At 41.8% G+C, this 15973-nt stretch overlaps 1 protein-coding gene across 1 annotated transcript; it reads left to right on the top strand.

The window, feature by feature from the left end:
• The first annotated feature begins 11385 nt into the window (after window positions 1–11385).
• On the top strand, window positions 11386–14498 carry LOC121879906 (compound eye opsin BCRH1-like). The gene is made up of 9 exons (XM_042386699.1): window positions 11386–11484; window positions 12010–12220; window positions 12392–12545; window positions 12819–13060; window positions 13188–13346; window positions 13460–13564; window positions 13752–13874; window positions 14025–14136; window positions 14323–14498. Exons 1-8 carry the CDS (start codon window positions 11447–11449, stop codon window positions 14121–14123), a joined length of 1131 nt encoding a protein of 376 aa, XP_042242633.1. The 5' UTR covers window positions 11386–11446; the 3' UTR covers window positions 14124–14136; window positions 14323–14498.
• Window positions 14499–15973: the final 1475 nt, after the last annotated feature.

Below are 15973 nucleotides of genomic sequence, written 5' to 3' on the forward strand. Positions count from 1 at the left end.
CTAACTACTGCTGCAAGTGGAGATGTCTCCATCCTGGTGTCTTCTCATCCCTAGTGGTGGTCTTGGGCAAGCGTGATACATGTCAAGGTACGTTCACATCTGTGAATCTTCTCTCGATACTTGACTCGAGAGACAAAACCTCCGGAGTTGCCGAGAGATCTCCCGACACACTAGCTCGAGATATTTTGCTGCTTGTGTGTCTGACTGGGAGACAGCTGCACATGCCCTGAGACATCCCTCAGGTCTAGCGGCGAGTAAAGGGATAAGGAAAATAAGAACAGAACGTGGTGGAAGTTGTCTGAGCACGTGGGGCGAGAGGTGCTACAAGTACAAAACCTTCTCAACCAATGGAATGTTGAGCATTAGGTTCAGGTGACACGGCGAGCACCAAGAGAGAAATTCAAATATTTCAGGTCACGGATTCTGTGTTAAGCTGCAAAGATCAAATGGCTCGCCTGAAGTAATGTAGTGTACCTGTTATCGCCAGTTTCCCCTAAACCCGGACAAATAAGGTTTTTCATATCAACTGGTAACAGACTCAGGAAGTTACGAAGCAATTTTTTTTAACGGTTAACAAATTTATTGACAAAGCTTGGAGTAGTTTGCCTATATTGAGTAATTCAGTCAGGTCTTGACACTGAGAGTGGTATCACTGTTCACTGCCACACAGGACAAAGGTTCATATACAGTAGAAGCCATTTTCTATTTGAAGACTAATCAGTGTGGGCCAGCAAAATTTTTTGGATAGACAGCAAGAATGTCCTCAAGCACTACTGACTCAATGTAGTAATTACATAGTTTATGATACAATAAGCCAGGTGGCCTGAAGTCTTTGACAGTGTCACATTCAATAATGTAGTGTTCAAGTGTATGCTTTAAAGGTTTGTCACAAAGTTTACATGTTGAGGTTTATCTTCAACACAGCTTTCTTCAGACTGTTTCATGGGCACTAAGCTGCAGCACACGTCAAGTAACACAAGATTTTACCCAACATAACCGAGTTCTTTTTTTTTCTCGTAAATATATGACGACAAACCTGCTGCAACAACACACTGGTCTACACAGGGCGCCAAAATGACCCAGACTGGGAGAAGGATATGCTGTCTTGAACCAGTGTCGTGCACACACACTAATTTAAACGATTTGTGAGAAGTCTGGATATATTTGCACGCGAATGTCATTCAAGGAAGGATTCTCTCAGGTGCAAGCGACCTTGACATAATTCCCGAGAAAAGATTTAGAAACAACAATCTCAGGTATAGACGCGTTTTGACGAGAGGATACTTTTGTTTGATTATGGTTCCATCATTGTGCGGAAAACACATAATGAAGAAGGATGTGGAAAGTGTCCAAGAGAGTGGCGGGACACGTCCTGCACTACCAGTTGTTTCCTCAGTGTGTCTCTGTTGTGTCTCAGAGCCTGGACGGTGGGGCATGAGGATTGATATAAAATTACTCTACTTATAAATGTTTCATTAATTTACGTATGAATTATTTATATAAAGTTGTACTGTACACGTGTTGGTAAAAAAGTTGTCAGTCACTTCATCAAGTTTCTACTAAATAGAATGTTTTTTCCATGTAAATATTTACTGGATTGTAACTTAGGACACGCCCATGGCTGTACCACCGTGCCCTGGCGTCACCAACCTCTCACACAAGCCTCGTGTATCACCTTCAGATTATCTTTTATACCTGTTTGATCTACAAGTATATATTTTATCTGAAATGTGTATTTATATGTAAACAATATTAGAACCTGGAGAATATATATACACACAGAGAATCACACTATATTGTTGTGCTCTTCTAAACGTTACTATGAACTATTATCAATACAGAAGTGATGCCAGTCTTTTATACCTGTGGCGAGTGAGAGGGAGAGTTCGGCCTTGCTCACACGCTGTGGTGGTGAGGGTGTTGTCTGGTGGTGATGGTGATGAAGTTGGTGGTGTTGGTGGTAATAATGATGATAATGATTAACAAATGATGAAGATTATGGTGATGATTTTGATGGTGATTACAAAGACGTCGATGGTGGTGAAGACATAAATGATGATGAATTAACGATGATGACGATAACGATGATGGTGATGATAATGCTCACTAACACCAGCTGTTATCAGAAGGCACACAAGGCAGGTAATCATCGTAGGTGTGAGTTACTGGTGGGAAGACAGACCACAAGGAGTGACAAAGACCTAAACTACGCCTGTTTGGTCACCCCACCTTCATTAGTCTGAAATTTATTATAATTTTTCTGTTCTTTTTTAATCCCGCCTTTTTTACACTCCAATTGGAAACGGTCTGCAAATTTTGTTAAGTTGTATGCGTATTATATTAAGCTGTATATGTGTATGTTAGGTTGTATGTGTGTATGTTAGGTTGTACGAGGTATATGTTAAGTTGAATGAGTGTATATTGTTGTATGCGTAAATGTAAGGTTGTATACGCATATAAAAGATTATATGCGTATACAGTATATGGATGTACAGAAATGCACAAACTTACTGTACACTTATTTCAGAAGATATTAATAGCCTTAGGGTCTTACAATTATGTTAGTTAAAAATGGATCACAATATTTTCCTACAGATATCTATATGGATGGTCCGCCTAGTCTGTTTCTTATAAGTTAACTGTTCTATGACCACCAACATTATTCCTTTGTTATTTTTCTTGATGCGTGAATTTTTTCTCGAATCATTTGGTCAACTCCGCCTTCGTGTGTGTGTGTGTGTGTGTGTGTGTGTGTGTGTGTGTGTGTGTGTGTGTGTGTGTGTGTGTCAAAATAATATTTTTGTCAACATATTCCAACAAGTGGATGTTATAATCAATTAGTGTTTTATTATCCTTAAAGATGACCTGGAATTAATCCTACATAAGAAACTAATAACAAAGGAAGATGATTAAAGAGGATTAATAAATTACCATATAATTTAAACTTCGAATACAATATCAAATTAAACATAAGAGTCAATGTCAAAATGAAGTATCACTATTTTCTCCACAAGTCACAACAAGGGATGACGTCACTCGTAAACAAGACCACAGACTGCACGATCCTAAACTACACACGTTAAGAGAAATCATTGGAGATTCAGTTGTATTATAATGATAAAAGTAAAGTAACCTGCAGTAAGAGGGCGAATGAGAATACAATAGTCTCCCCCGAACCGTTTTCTTACGACAGCCACCAAAGACGCTTGGGAGCCATAGAGTACATATTTTTCATCACAGAGTCTGAGAGGCAGAGACGGGTACTGGGATGAGTCTGAGAAGCAGAGACGGGCGCTGGGATAAGTCTGAGAAGTGCACACACAAACTGATGAAGGAGGGGGAGCAGTAACCCTGGGGGAGTGAGCCCTTGAGAAGCAGGTGGACAGGGTCTTTATATGGGAAAATTGCCAGAATTGTGACAACGGATTTCATATACGCGCTGTTGACTGGCTGAGAGGTGACGCCTTCTGCCTGGAGAGAGTGATGGGGGTGAGGGACGCCTGGGTGACTGGCGCCCGTGTGTCGGCAATGTTTTTCCTGCCAAAATGTGATGACGAGACGTGATATTATTGATCAAATTAATGTGCTGGTTGTTGACATAATGTAGAAACTTTTTAGTTTATATATATATATTTTTTTTTTCATATTCAAGCAAGTTAAGGATTCACTTGAACTGCCTTCCACGTACTGTGCACCTGGCCTTTCAAGTAACACCTTAGGTTAGATTAAGTTAGGTTAGGTTTATATACTGTGGCAAATAACGTGTCTATTTTCTTAACATTATCTGGTTAACATTTGATATATTTACTGTACCAGAAGACTCGAATACAGTCAAAATGGCGTGGACACACACACACACACACACACACACACACACACACACACACACAAACACACACACACACACTCTTATCATGAACACTGATGAGGTTTCTAAGATGGGTGATGGAGGGTTTCAGTGTTGCACCAAGACCCCCTTCTACAGGTAGCTCTTCCCTACCTGTGTTTAAGGTCAACACTAATTGTTTGATCTTGTTGAAGAATGTCGTGGTTGTACAGTTGGTGTGAGCAGTCGAGCAGTGAGATGTTCTTTTGGTCACTTAAAGCTGGTCAGGGCTATTCGTGTGTGATGACAGACAGACAGACAGACAGACGGATAGATAGATAGATAGATAGATAGATAGATAGATAGATAGATAGAGCATATATGTGAACACTGCAGGTATAGTGTACAGTACATAGGAGAGGCAGCACCACCCATCGAGCTCTGTAGTAATCGAGAAAAAAAATCTGAACTTTTGTGGAAGTTTTCTTAAGTTATGAAACGTTACACTGGCAGAAAAGACAGTGTAGATTTAGTTTTTTGTTTTATTACGTCAAATTAATCACTCATTAGCGACTCGTGGTGATTGACTAGCTATGGATACGTCACTGGCCCTTTGTTCCTCTTGTCAATTGTTAAAGACGCGATTCTTTATACCGATTACGATAATATATATTTTTAGCAAGGGTAGTTTGTGTTGTAGCTTCATGTAGGGTTTGGTGAAAAAATAAGAAATTTGTGTCTTTTCATGGAGACGTCACGTACTGGATGATGCTATTCACCTCATCAGTGGCCAATCATTCTCTCACTCCCTCCATACCTCCTCTCTATATAATTGCATATCACCATGGACATATTTTGTTGAAACTCATCATCATCATCATCATCTATCCCTCGCAATCCTCTTTCATATGTTTCCATCAATACAACTCTTTTAATGTAGGTCATAGATAGATAGATAGATATAGATATAGATAGATAGATAGATAGATAGATAGATAATCGTGGAAATGGGCTCAAAATCTCAGTCCCAACAGGAGAGTGACTGATATACGGAACAACACACACGCCCCACACTGGTGAATCCTGATCTGATACACAACTTTCAGAGACACCATAACCCCATTCCATTTAATTTGTCGTGTGTACTGAATATATATATTAGTCAATCCTTTCATCTCTGTATCGATATTATTCTATTTTCGGTGAAGTTTTTTGTCTCTTGTACTTGGTCTTATTTTTATTTCTGTAAGTTAGTCTACAGATTCCTGGTTACGACACCAACACATACGACCAAGAGGATTACTGCTGAAGAACCCTGAGCCACACACACGTACATACACACACACACACACACACTCCTGACCACATGTGTTCTCTGGTGTACATGATAAGTAGAATTTTCTAATGATAAGAAAATCCACTACAGAAATACTTCACATTTTGTTCATTTTCTGGCATAAAGTGACTGAAACTACAAACTATGTGCCAGAAGTGTAATATTGGCAGCCAAATTAGGTGAGAGTGGGTCCTAATAAGCCTGACAGCCCAGCAAGGCATTATGGACAGTATGGATACAACACATAAAAGGTAATAGTCATCTGTACACAAAGAACCACCGTGGTCAGCTCTGTGCTCGGCCGCCTTTACCTTCGTCGACTGATAAGTTAGGTAACCATTGTGGAGTAAAGATGGACTAGAGATTGGCCTGAGAGAAAACAACACAGAGGAGGGGTTGAAATGTGTCAAACAAAGACGTATAGTTATGAAGCTCCTGAAGTGAGGCGGAAATAGGGCAAGACACACACACAGCCTCTTCTTATCTTGGTGCGTCATCGGCTTTAGTACTACACACGACAGTAAATAATATGAGTAACTGTATGGAAGAAAGAATGCGGCTACCATAGCGGCAACCTGGGAGCTGTTACGGCTACCTGGGGGCTGTTACGGCTACCTGGGGGCTGTTACGGCTACCTGGGGGCTGTTACGGCTATCTGGGGGCTGTTACGGCTATCTGGGGGCTGTAGTGACTACCTGGATTTTGTAGTTACTACCAAAAGGATGTAGCGGCAACCTGGGGGCTGGAGCGACTACCTAGGGGCTGTGGTGGCTACCTGGGGGCTGTAGCGCCTACCTAGAGGATGTAGCATCAACCAGGGGGCTGTGGTGGGTATCTGTAAAAATAATGGTTCAGTATTTTATAGAGTAAGTAGAATTGTTGATGGCAGTGTTGTGTTGATGGTGGTAGTGTTGTGTTGATGGTGGTAGTGTTGTGTTGGTGGTGGTAGTGTTGTGTTGATGGTGGTAGTGTTGTGTTGGTGGTGGTAGTGTTGTGTTGATGGTGGTAGTGTTGTGTTGTTGTGGTAGTGTTGTGTTGTGGTGGTGGTAGTGTGTGTGTGGTGGTGTGTTGTGCTAGTGTGTGGTGGGTGGTAGTTGTGTTGGTGTGGTGGTGTGTTGTGGTGTGTGGTGTAGTGTTGTGTTGTGGTGGTGTGTTGTGTGTGGTGGTAGTGTTGTGTTGGTGGTGGTGTGTTGGTGGTGGTAGTGTTGGTGTGTGGTGGTAGTGTAGTGTGTGTAGTGGTGTGTTGTGTTGGTGGTGGTAGTGTTGGTGTTGGTGGTGGTAGTGTTGTGTTGGTGGTAGTGTTGTGTTGGTGGTGGTAGTGTTGTGTTGATGGTGGTAGTGCTGTGGTAGTGTGCTGTGTTGGTGTGGTAGTGCTGTGTTGGTGGTGGTAGTGTTGTGTTGGTGGTGGTAGTGTTGTGTTGTGTGGTGCGTGGTGTGTGTGGTGGTAGTGTTGATGGTGGTAGTGTTGGTGTTGTTGGTAGTGTTGTGTTGGTGGTGGTAGTGTTGTGTTGGTGGTGGTAGTGTTGTGTTGTTAGTGGTAGTGTTGTGTTGGTGGTGGCAGTGTTGTGTTGCTGGTAGTGTTGTGTTGTTGGTTGTGTGTGTGCAGTGCTGTGTTGTGGTGGTAGTGTGTGTTGTGGTAGTGCTGTGTTGGTGGTGGTAGTGTTGTGTTGGTGGTGGTAGTGTTGCTGGTTGGTGGTAGTGTTGTGTGGTGGTAGTGTTGTGTTGTGGTGTAGTGGTGTTGGTGGTGGTGTGGTGTGATTGTGTTGTGTTGTTGGTGGTAGTGTTGTGTTGGTGGTGGCAGTGTTGTTGTTGTGGTGTGTTGGTGGTAGTGTTGTGTTGGTGGTAGTGTTGTGTTGTTGGTAGTGTTGTGTTGGTGGTGGTGTTGTGTTGCTGGTGGTAGTGTTGTGTTGGTGGTGGTGTTGTGTTGGTGGTGCGTGGTGTTGTGTTGTTGTGTGTTGTGTTGATGGTGGTAGTGTTGTGTTGCTGGTGGTAGTGTTTGTGGTAGTGTGTGTAGTGTTGTGTTGTGTTGTGGGTGGTAGTGTTGTGTTGTTGGTGGTAGCGTTGTGTTGCTGGTGGTAGTGTTGTGTTGCTGGTGGTAGTGTTGTGTTGCTGGTGGTAGTGTTGTGTTGTTGGTGGTAGTGTTGTGTTGATGGTGGTAGTGTTGTGTTGCTGGTGTTGTGTTGCTGGTGGTAGTGTTGTGTTGCTGGTGGTAGTGGTGGAATATGGAGGAGTCGGAGGAAGAGGGTTCTGTCAGGTCAACAGAAGCCACAGTAATATCTTATGGTCAACTCTGTTTACAAGAACACCGCCTTATGCTATACAGAGTAAATAACTTGGAAAATGGGCGAGGAACTGGAAGTGTGGGGATACACACACACACACACACACACACACACACACACACACACACACACACACACACACACACACCTACTTCTACTATTACTAGCACTACTTTACTGTCACTCGTAATCGAGTATGACTACCATTAAGCAATGACAGAATGATAATAGTGATTAGTGATGTCACCTTCGTCGATGAGCTTTGAGGGGACTCGAGAGGCTGATACGGGACCGACAGGGCCGTCCATACATAGTGCTGGAGGGGCGGCGGCAGCGTCTTTCAGGCGCTGGCACTTGTCTGCCTCGGTATACAGTCGGGCTAACTCTAAAGTATTGACACTTTCTCTTGTGGTGCTCCTCCAAGCGTTACGGTGTGGAGTGATTGTCTCCCAGGTGAGGGGGTCGATTTGGCACCTTTTCAGGTTTGTCTTAAGATTATCCTATACCTTTTCCGTTGCCCGCCAGCGTTACGTTTACTATTCGTTAGGTGACTGTAAAGTAGCTGCTTTGGCAGTCTACTGTCGTCCATGCGGATAACATAGCCGGTTCAAAGTAGCTGTTCATGGATAATGGTAGCCTTGATACTCCTACAGATGATGTCAGCGAGAATACTGGCATTTGTTCTCTTGTCTTCCCAGCGAACTCGGAGGATGGAACGTAGACTACTACGTTGGTGAAAATTTTCAAGTGCCTTGAGGTGCCTCCTGTATGTGACCCATGTCTAGCTGCCATATAGCAGGGTGGGGAGGACCACTGCTAGATATACGTGCAGATTTGTAGATAATTTCAGCTCCATATAGATGAAGACAAGGGTATGGAGTCTGGCAAAGGCTTGAGACGCACATATGATATGATGGTGGAACCTTTTATTGATGTCCTCGGTGGTGGGAGCCGAGGTACTGTACTGGAGGTGGGTAACATGAGAGAGAGTAGCACCGTTTACCAGGATGGATGATGGAGGCGTGGTTGAACCAGGGGCAGGTTGGAACAGAATTTTTGTCTTACTGTATGTACAGTATCTCAAAAACGTTTCTGCCAGGATGGGTCCATTGCTACATACAACCCGGGAGGGTTGGTATGCGTGGCTCTGCCGCATACTGAACCTACTATACTGTGTATTTGGTAACGGAAAATCAAATTAATTACGCCGAAATAAAATAATCCACATTGCAATATTAATGTTAAACTATATACCATAGTAAATACATGTCCCAATATCTGTCATCCGTGGTCTCATAATGTTTCACACAGTGTGGACAGATGGTTTTTTGAGATACTGTAAAGTCAACAAAAACCAACTTTGCAGGTTTACGGTATTATACAATATGACACACCGGATTAAAAATTCAGAACAACATTCATGAGTTATGGCGTCTGTTTGTAACACTTAATTTCTCTGTATTAACAATACGTGACATACAGAATACATTGTAATCAGAAGAACCAACCTCACAAAATGAACATGGCCTCAGTCAGTGATCGTTCCGAAGGCCGTCAGGCCCAGTGTACAGAAATTGCTTTTTGTTGACTGTACGTTTACTTTAAGGCCGAAGTGTGCGTATGCATCTGCATGGGTATTCAGGGTCTCCTGTAGGTCGCGTTCAGTGTGAGCGATGAGGAAGAGGTCGTCTGCTTACTGAAGTTCAGTGATGGAAGCTGCCTTTATCCGGTACTGGATGTCCACTCCGACGGCTGAATTGGCACTGACACGAGTAAGGAAGGCAGCCAAGAAAATGGAAAAGAGTTGGTGCCAGTACACATCCTTGTTTTACCCTCGTTTGGATAGGGAAGAATTCAGACTCAGTGTAGATGGTCTGTGTGATGTTATCATCAGTCTACAAGTTATGTATGTGGTCAAGAGCTCTCACTTTGGCAGTGCTGGAGATAAGGATTATGTGTGGTCAGTCGCTTAGGCGGGTACGAGGGTGTTGTGATGTCGAAGGGAACTGTCCGCCAGGGTGGCAGGAAGCGCTGCTGTGTCTCAGCTTTGTACAGACTGATGGTCTCGTTCAAACATCCTCAAATGTTTAGCTGTAGTTTGGATCCATTTAAATTCACCAGTTTCATGACTCATAATTCTAGCAGTTTCACGGACACAATGTTATCTGGATCACCACGCAAAAGCCTCAGGGCTATCATGAGGTTGACTTCAAAATTATTCTATCTTTGACACTGGGTATACCTACAGTAGTTCTTTCCTCATATTAAATACTTTAGTGCTTTTGCACATTTTTCGAGCTCGTCACGAAGGAGCAGGGCTGGTGCGTGGTATTCTAGCGGAGATCGTACATAGCCTAGAACTAGGTACATTATTTTGACAATTCTGATATTAGCGCCATGATGTGGGTTGTACCCCGCTACACACCACCCGCCACCCACCCTCACTATCACACACAACTCATGTTCACTTATCTCACTTCAGCCTTGTTTTATTATCGTAGAGAGAATTTTCGTCGAGTTTATTTTTTTTAGTTAAATAAATCATTAATATACAGTAAATACAGAGAGAGAGAGAGAGAGAGAGAGAGAGAGAGAGAGAGAGAGATGAATACACACAGGATATGAGAATATTTCCAACTCATGAACATTAGTTTTCCACTCTTGTAACATTAAAATGATAAATGGATTATTGACAAAAGATTTCAAGCGATGAGAATGTTAAGTTGGTATGTATTGGGATGAGCTCACCAGCCCAGGATCTTAATATAGTGACAAAAGACTGTAGACTTTATTACCAAGGAACTTATAGAAAAACGTAAAACAAAACAATGAGGAACATATATAACAAGGCTTCAGTGGGCTTGTTTCCTTCTTCTTACTCCAGTACTGATCTAATGTGAACCGTTCTAAAGATTATACTAAATTAATGTCAGTATAGTATATCCTGAGTCACCGGTGGACCCTGGGAGGTAAAGGGGAATCTCACGCCCATCTTGTTTGTTCACACCATAACGATGATCTTTCATTCTCCATCCACTTCACTTACAAGTATTAACATCTACTACTTCACCAAATGATTGAAAACAGACGCGTCAAAAGCTCACAAGATGTTCACAAAGACGCCATGTAGAATAATAGATTTTATACATGTTGAAAAATAAGATCTAGAAGTTTTTAAGTATAAGCGATGTGTAGAGACTGTACTCCCCCCCCCCCTCCTTCCCCGCACTCTAATGGGTTTCACATTTGCTGTCAGAATAATGCCACAAACACACGTGAATTTAAGTGTTTTTGTGTTTACTTGTACCAGGAGTTCGTATTAACTGACACAATGTACAGTCGTTTACGGCATTACAGTGATTGTACAACGAAGGTCATTGTAAACTAATGCTGTAAAATATTAACATGATATATCAAGACCGAAGAATTACATGATATATCCCTAAATATTATATGAAACATATATATTTTAAATTACTCAACACAAGTGCCGGCCGTCACTGTCAGATTAGAAAACACGTGTAAACTAAAATATTTATTTTATTTTTATGGTAATATTATCTGAGAATTGCCTCCTACCTCTCTAGTTCACTGTCGACGTCACAAAACTTTTGCTTAATGAAGTTTATAAATCTGCTCTAAATTAAACAACAAAGTAAAACTCATATTACTCCTCCATGATAATGGCAGGTGAAAATATTAGACAAAGCAAATGTTGTCTACTTATCATTAAAGTGTTCACCTTCCCTGGATCTACAGCCAGGTGAGGCTCCACCCACCTGACCAAGTTTTACGCTCGCTTGCATAACATATCTTGAAAACCTTCAAGGTGGATTATACAGACAGGAGCCATTTCTGGCTCGGTAATTCCATAATCTAATATTCTACCCAACGTTGAGTATAAAAGAGAGCACAACACATCTTCCCACACTTACAAAGGAGCTTCATCCGACTTCTGAGCTGTTAGGAGTCCAGGACAGAAGTTAACCTATCGAGACGACCATGGCGAACACTACAGGTCCCCAGGTGGCATTTTACAGGTAAAGTTCCTCGTTACTGATAATATTATCTTAAAAACTTGTCATGAGCCGTCAAGTAGTAAAGTTATACTTCACGACTACTTTGTTGTTACCGAAATGGTGAATAACATAAATACACTACGCTAGGAGCAAACTACGAGGCTCACAGACTGCATCAAATATCGACTAATTTAACCTGGCGGCCTCACACCATGGCAGTGTCGATTGACTGACAGGTTGTCTAAGTGTGTTATTAATGGACTTTTGTTAATCTTTACAAGTAAACCTTGGGAACATCTGGAGAGTTACAGTGTAAGATGATTAATTAATTCACTTATTACTCGTATTTTACTATTGTTCAGAGAACAAACAAGTCGCGACATAACTATATCGGTATTCTCATGTTTTCTATAAGTGTACAAACTATAGAGACGAAAAAATTAAGAATAGTGAAGTTTCCAATTTATTCCAAGTGATAATAAACTTCCACCTACAACTTGTAACATATTAGTGATATTCTAAATGTGTTCCTCCCTCGCCCCCCAGCCAAGATGAGCCCAGCTTCGGCTATCCCGCTGGGATGACGGTGGTGGATTTTGTACCTGAGACCATCAAGCATATGGTGCACCAACACTGGTACCAGTTCCCCCCCGTCAACCCCATGTGGCATTACCTCCTGGGTATCATCTACATCTTCCTTGGCTTTTTCTCCACCGTTGGGAACGGCCTCGTTATCTACCTGTACATGAAATGCAAGGTAAGACTCAGCGGAACTCATAAGTAAAACGGTCTTACTTGACCCACGACCATCTTGTCATAACAATAAACACTCCATTCAGTGATAAATACGATTATTATAGTTCACGTAAAAAAGATCATCAGTAGACACCAAAACTTGGGACAAAACTGATGCAGAATATTGTTGCAGGCTCTCAAGACCCCGGCTAACATGTTGGTTGTTAACTTGGCGCTGTCCGACCTCATCATGTTGACCACTAACTTCCCCCCTTTCGCCTACAACTGCTTCAGCGGCGGAAGATGGATGTTCAGTTCATTCTTCTGCGAAATATACGCTGCTCTGGGTGAGCTCTGGTGGCTTTACTTCTTAACGTCACTGAGAGCTTTGGATAGGCCTCATTTGCATTTCACAAAACAAAAACTTCCTTCCAGAATTCTTCTCTCCTTGTTGATAGGAATTTTTAAGTTTCACTTTACATAATGAGGCTATGGGTGGAATGTCATTATGTGTGAAATAATTAAACATTTGATAATTTATGAAAGTGCTAAGTGTTTCCACTCTACATTTACCGCCGGTGTCCCCTAAAAATATTAAAACTGTTTCCTTGTACTGGCAGGCGCCGTGACAGGTGTGTGTAGCATCTGGACCCTGGCCATGATCTCCTGGGACAGGTACAACATCATTTGCAACGGTTTCAATGGCCCCAAGATGACTCAGGGTAAGGCCATGACCATGTGTCTCTTCTGCTGGGCCATGGCCATTGGCTGGGCTCTACCCCCTTTCTTTGGCTGGGGAAAGTACATCCCTGAGGGCATCCTCGACTCCTGCAGCTACGACTACCTTTCACAGGACTTTAGTGTGAGTTGAAGCAACATTCATAATTTTGTGTCATTATTAATTTGACTACAAAAACGGATGGTACTTAAGATGAAATATAAATTAGACTAACGTTAATTATCCCAAACTGTTATTGACTCCATAACAGACGAGGAGCTACAACCTTTGCATCATCTTCTTCGACTTCTGCCTCCCCTGTGCCCTCATCATTGGCTCTTACGTCTTCATCGTGAAGGCCATCTGCGCCCACGAAGCCGCTATGCGTGCTCAGGCCAAGAAGATGAACGTCACTAACCTCCGTTCTAACGTAAGACTTCACTCTAAGTAAAAATTTCACATTTTATCATCACAGTTTTGCTGCGATACATGAATAAGTCACATATCTTTATAAGTTAATAATGCCAAATAATCTCCCGACAGGAAGCTGAGAGTCAGCGTGCCGAGATCCGTATTGCCAAGACAGCCATCGCCAACGTTTCACTATGGCTGGTGTGCTGGACTCCCTACGCCATCATCACCATCCAGGTTTGTGTTAATATGTCTAAAAAATATGGTAATACCTAATATTTGCTGGAGTAGCTTCTTCTGCCCAAATATTTCGCGAGTCAAAAGGAATCTTGTAGGGGCAGGATTAAAATATTGATTTAATCTCATTTTCATCGTCAACAACATTAATTCTTTTTAACATGTTCCCTCCCTTCTTCTGTTACAGGGAGTATCTGGCAACTACGAGAACATCACTCCACTGGTGACAATGTTGCCCGCTCTGCTGGCCAAGTCCGCCTCTTGCTACAACCCCTTCGTCTACGCCATCAGCCACCCCAAGTTCCGTCTGGTGAGCAGGACGGGGGTGTTTGTTTGATCGTACACTGATTAGTAGTGAGGAAAAGTTGTCTATCAAAATTCTCTTCAGTTTTCCCATATTTTTACAGTTTGTTCATTTCACTTGTTCTAAAATTAATTTTGTGTATTGTTGTCACTGCAGGCCATCACTGAGTACCTTCCCTGGTTCTGCGTGCATGAGGTTGAGCGCAAGACTACTGACGACAACCAGTCCAACGCCACCGCCGCCGAAAAATCATAAATCATAAGACATAGTAAGTACCAGCGTTACTTTTATTGTATACAGAAAAATACTTCGTCACAAATATAGATGAGTAGTGAAATTTGTTCCACCCACATGGGAGCTCAGTAATATTTGGTGCATCCATTTCTTTATTTAAATTTGAATACGCAGTATAATAGGGGAAGTGTAATGGGCAGAGTAATTCTACCTTCCACAGGACCCCGCCAGCGCAGGGGAGATGCAGAGTGGACGTGGGTGCAGTTCTGCCACAGACAAGAAAGCGACCATGATCGTCAATGGATAATTCTTCTCATCTTTGTTCGTGTTTACTTGTACAGTATATTAACATCTGAGGCCTCACTAGAATATCAGTAAACATATTTGCAATGAAAACCTCTGTTTTTATCCTTATAAATTGACATTTTCACAATATACATTTGTTTATTCTCGTAAATACAGCATATCTTTATGGCTGAGGCGTTGACCTATGTTGGAAGGGCCAACTGTGACGGTCAGGAATTTATTGACTGTTTTCTTGGTTTTGAAGTCGGCAAATAACCCAATCAATGACATTAAAAGTTAAGAAGTTCTTGTAACTTGTTTCCAAGGCTTGATTAATTCCACATCGTTTGTTTCTAGGTTAAACCAGAATAATGTTTAAATAGAAGAAGTACCAATAAATCGCAGAGAAATTTCAGGTAACATTTTGTATAAAATTATATTAAAAAAAATAATATGGAAGGAAGTTACACCAACGAAAACGAACACTGCTTTTAACAAAACATAAATCCCTACAGCAAAATTAACTCATGAAACACAATTGAAATACAACCTAACTGCCAAAAATAATATAGAGATTACCAAATGAATTTACAGCTCTTACAGCTGTCAGTAACCAACAGAGTTGAAAAAAGTGACAAAAGATAAGTTCCCATTATGAGGCCACATTCAGGATGGACTGTCAAACGGCAGTTATTTCAGGCGGGAGTGAGCTACAGGGTGGATTCCCGCCACCAGGGATTTGTACTGTATGAGAACAGGTGGAAAGATACACTCGCCAACAAAAGTCCTGCCTCTTCATGATCCTAGAAATTCAGAAACCTCAAAGTTCTCTGAATCTCTGTACTTTTATCGCTTTACCTCCTTTATTGCTTGTATCTGATCGTAAACAGGGCAATTTCACTGTCTCACGCCCATTCATTCAGCCCTTACTAAGGTGCTGCGTTGCCACATCTCATACCCGAGGATTCACACACTCTCAAACTGTGGTACGTTCATGTGGAGGCATCTGCATACACACACACACACACCTATATGATTATTCACACTTAACTTACAGGAACAACTAAGAGAGAACCATTGATCTTAAGGAATGTTGTCCAATATATCAAGACCACAACAGTAGTATTATATATATTAGTAGTTACCTTGTACTGGTGGTAGATGAAGCCCTAGCACCATACAGTCACCTGGTGGCACCGTCTTCACACTTTTATGACACTTCATGGAACTTGACAACACACTTTACATCTTGTATTATTTCACGACACTTTGCAACACTTTACGGCTTTAATGACACTTTCCCATTCTTTGCGAGACCTTTATTGGCACTTTACGACACATTGAGAGACGTCACCTTATTGCACTTTTCGACACCGTATGACACTATTATATGTTGCTTGGATACTATTACTATTCGAGACTTTATGACACAATGGAACTATATGCCTTCTTTTGTCACTGGGCCACTGACACTTTAGGACACTTTGACACCTTTGTACACTTCATGGCACCTCTGACACTCCATAGCACTTTTCATTGTACACCACATCATACGACATTATACGTTATTTATTAGACTTAATGGC

This window comes from Homarus americanus, unplaced genomic scaffold (genome assembly GCF_018991925.1).
Source record: "Homarus americanus isolate GMGI-L3 unplaced genomic scaffold, GMGI_Hamer_2.0 scaffold50564, whole genome shotgun sequence".
Lineage (NCBI taxonomy): Eukaryota > Metazoa > Arthropoda > Malacostraca > Decapoda > Nephropidae > Homarus > Homarus americanus.

Coding starts and splice junctions, on each gene's coding strand:
- LOC121879906 (XM_042386699.1), top strand. CDS start 11,447: ATGGCGAACACTACAGGTCCCCAGGTGGCATTTTACAG. Junction 11,485..12,009: donor CCCCAGGTGGCATTTTACAG/GTAAAGTTCCTC, acceptor CTCGCCCCCCAG/CCAAGATGAGCCCAGCTTCG. Junction 13,565..13,751: donor ACGCCATCATCACCATCCAG/GTTTGTGTTAAT, acceptor CTTCTGTTACAG/GGAGTATCTGGCAACTACGA.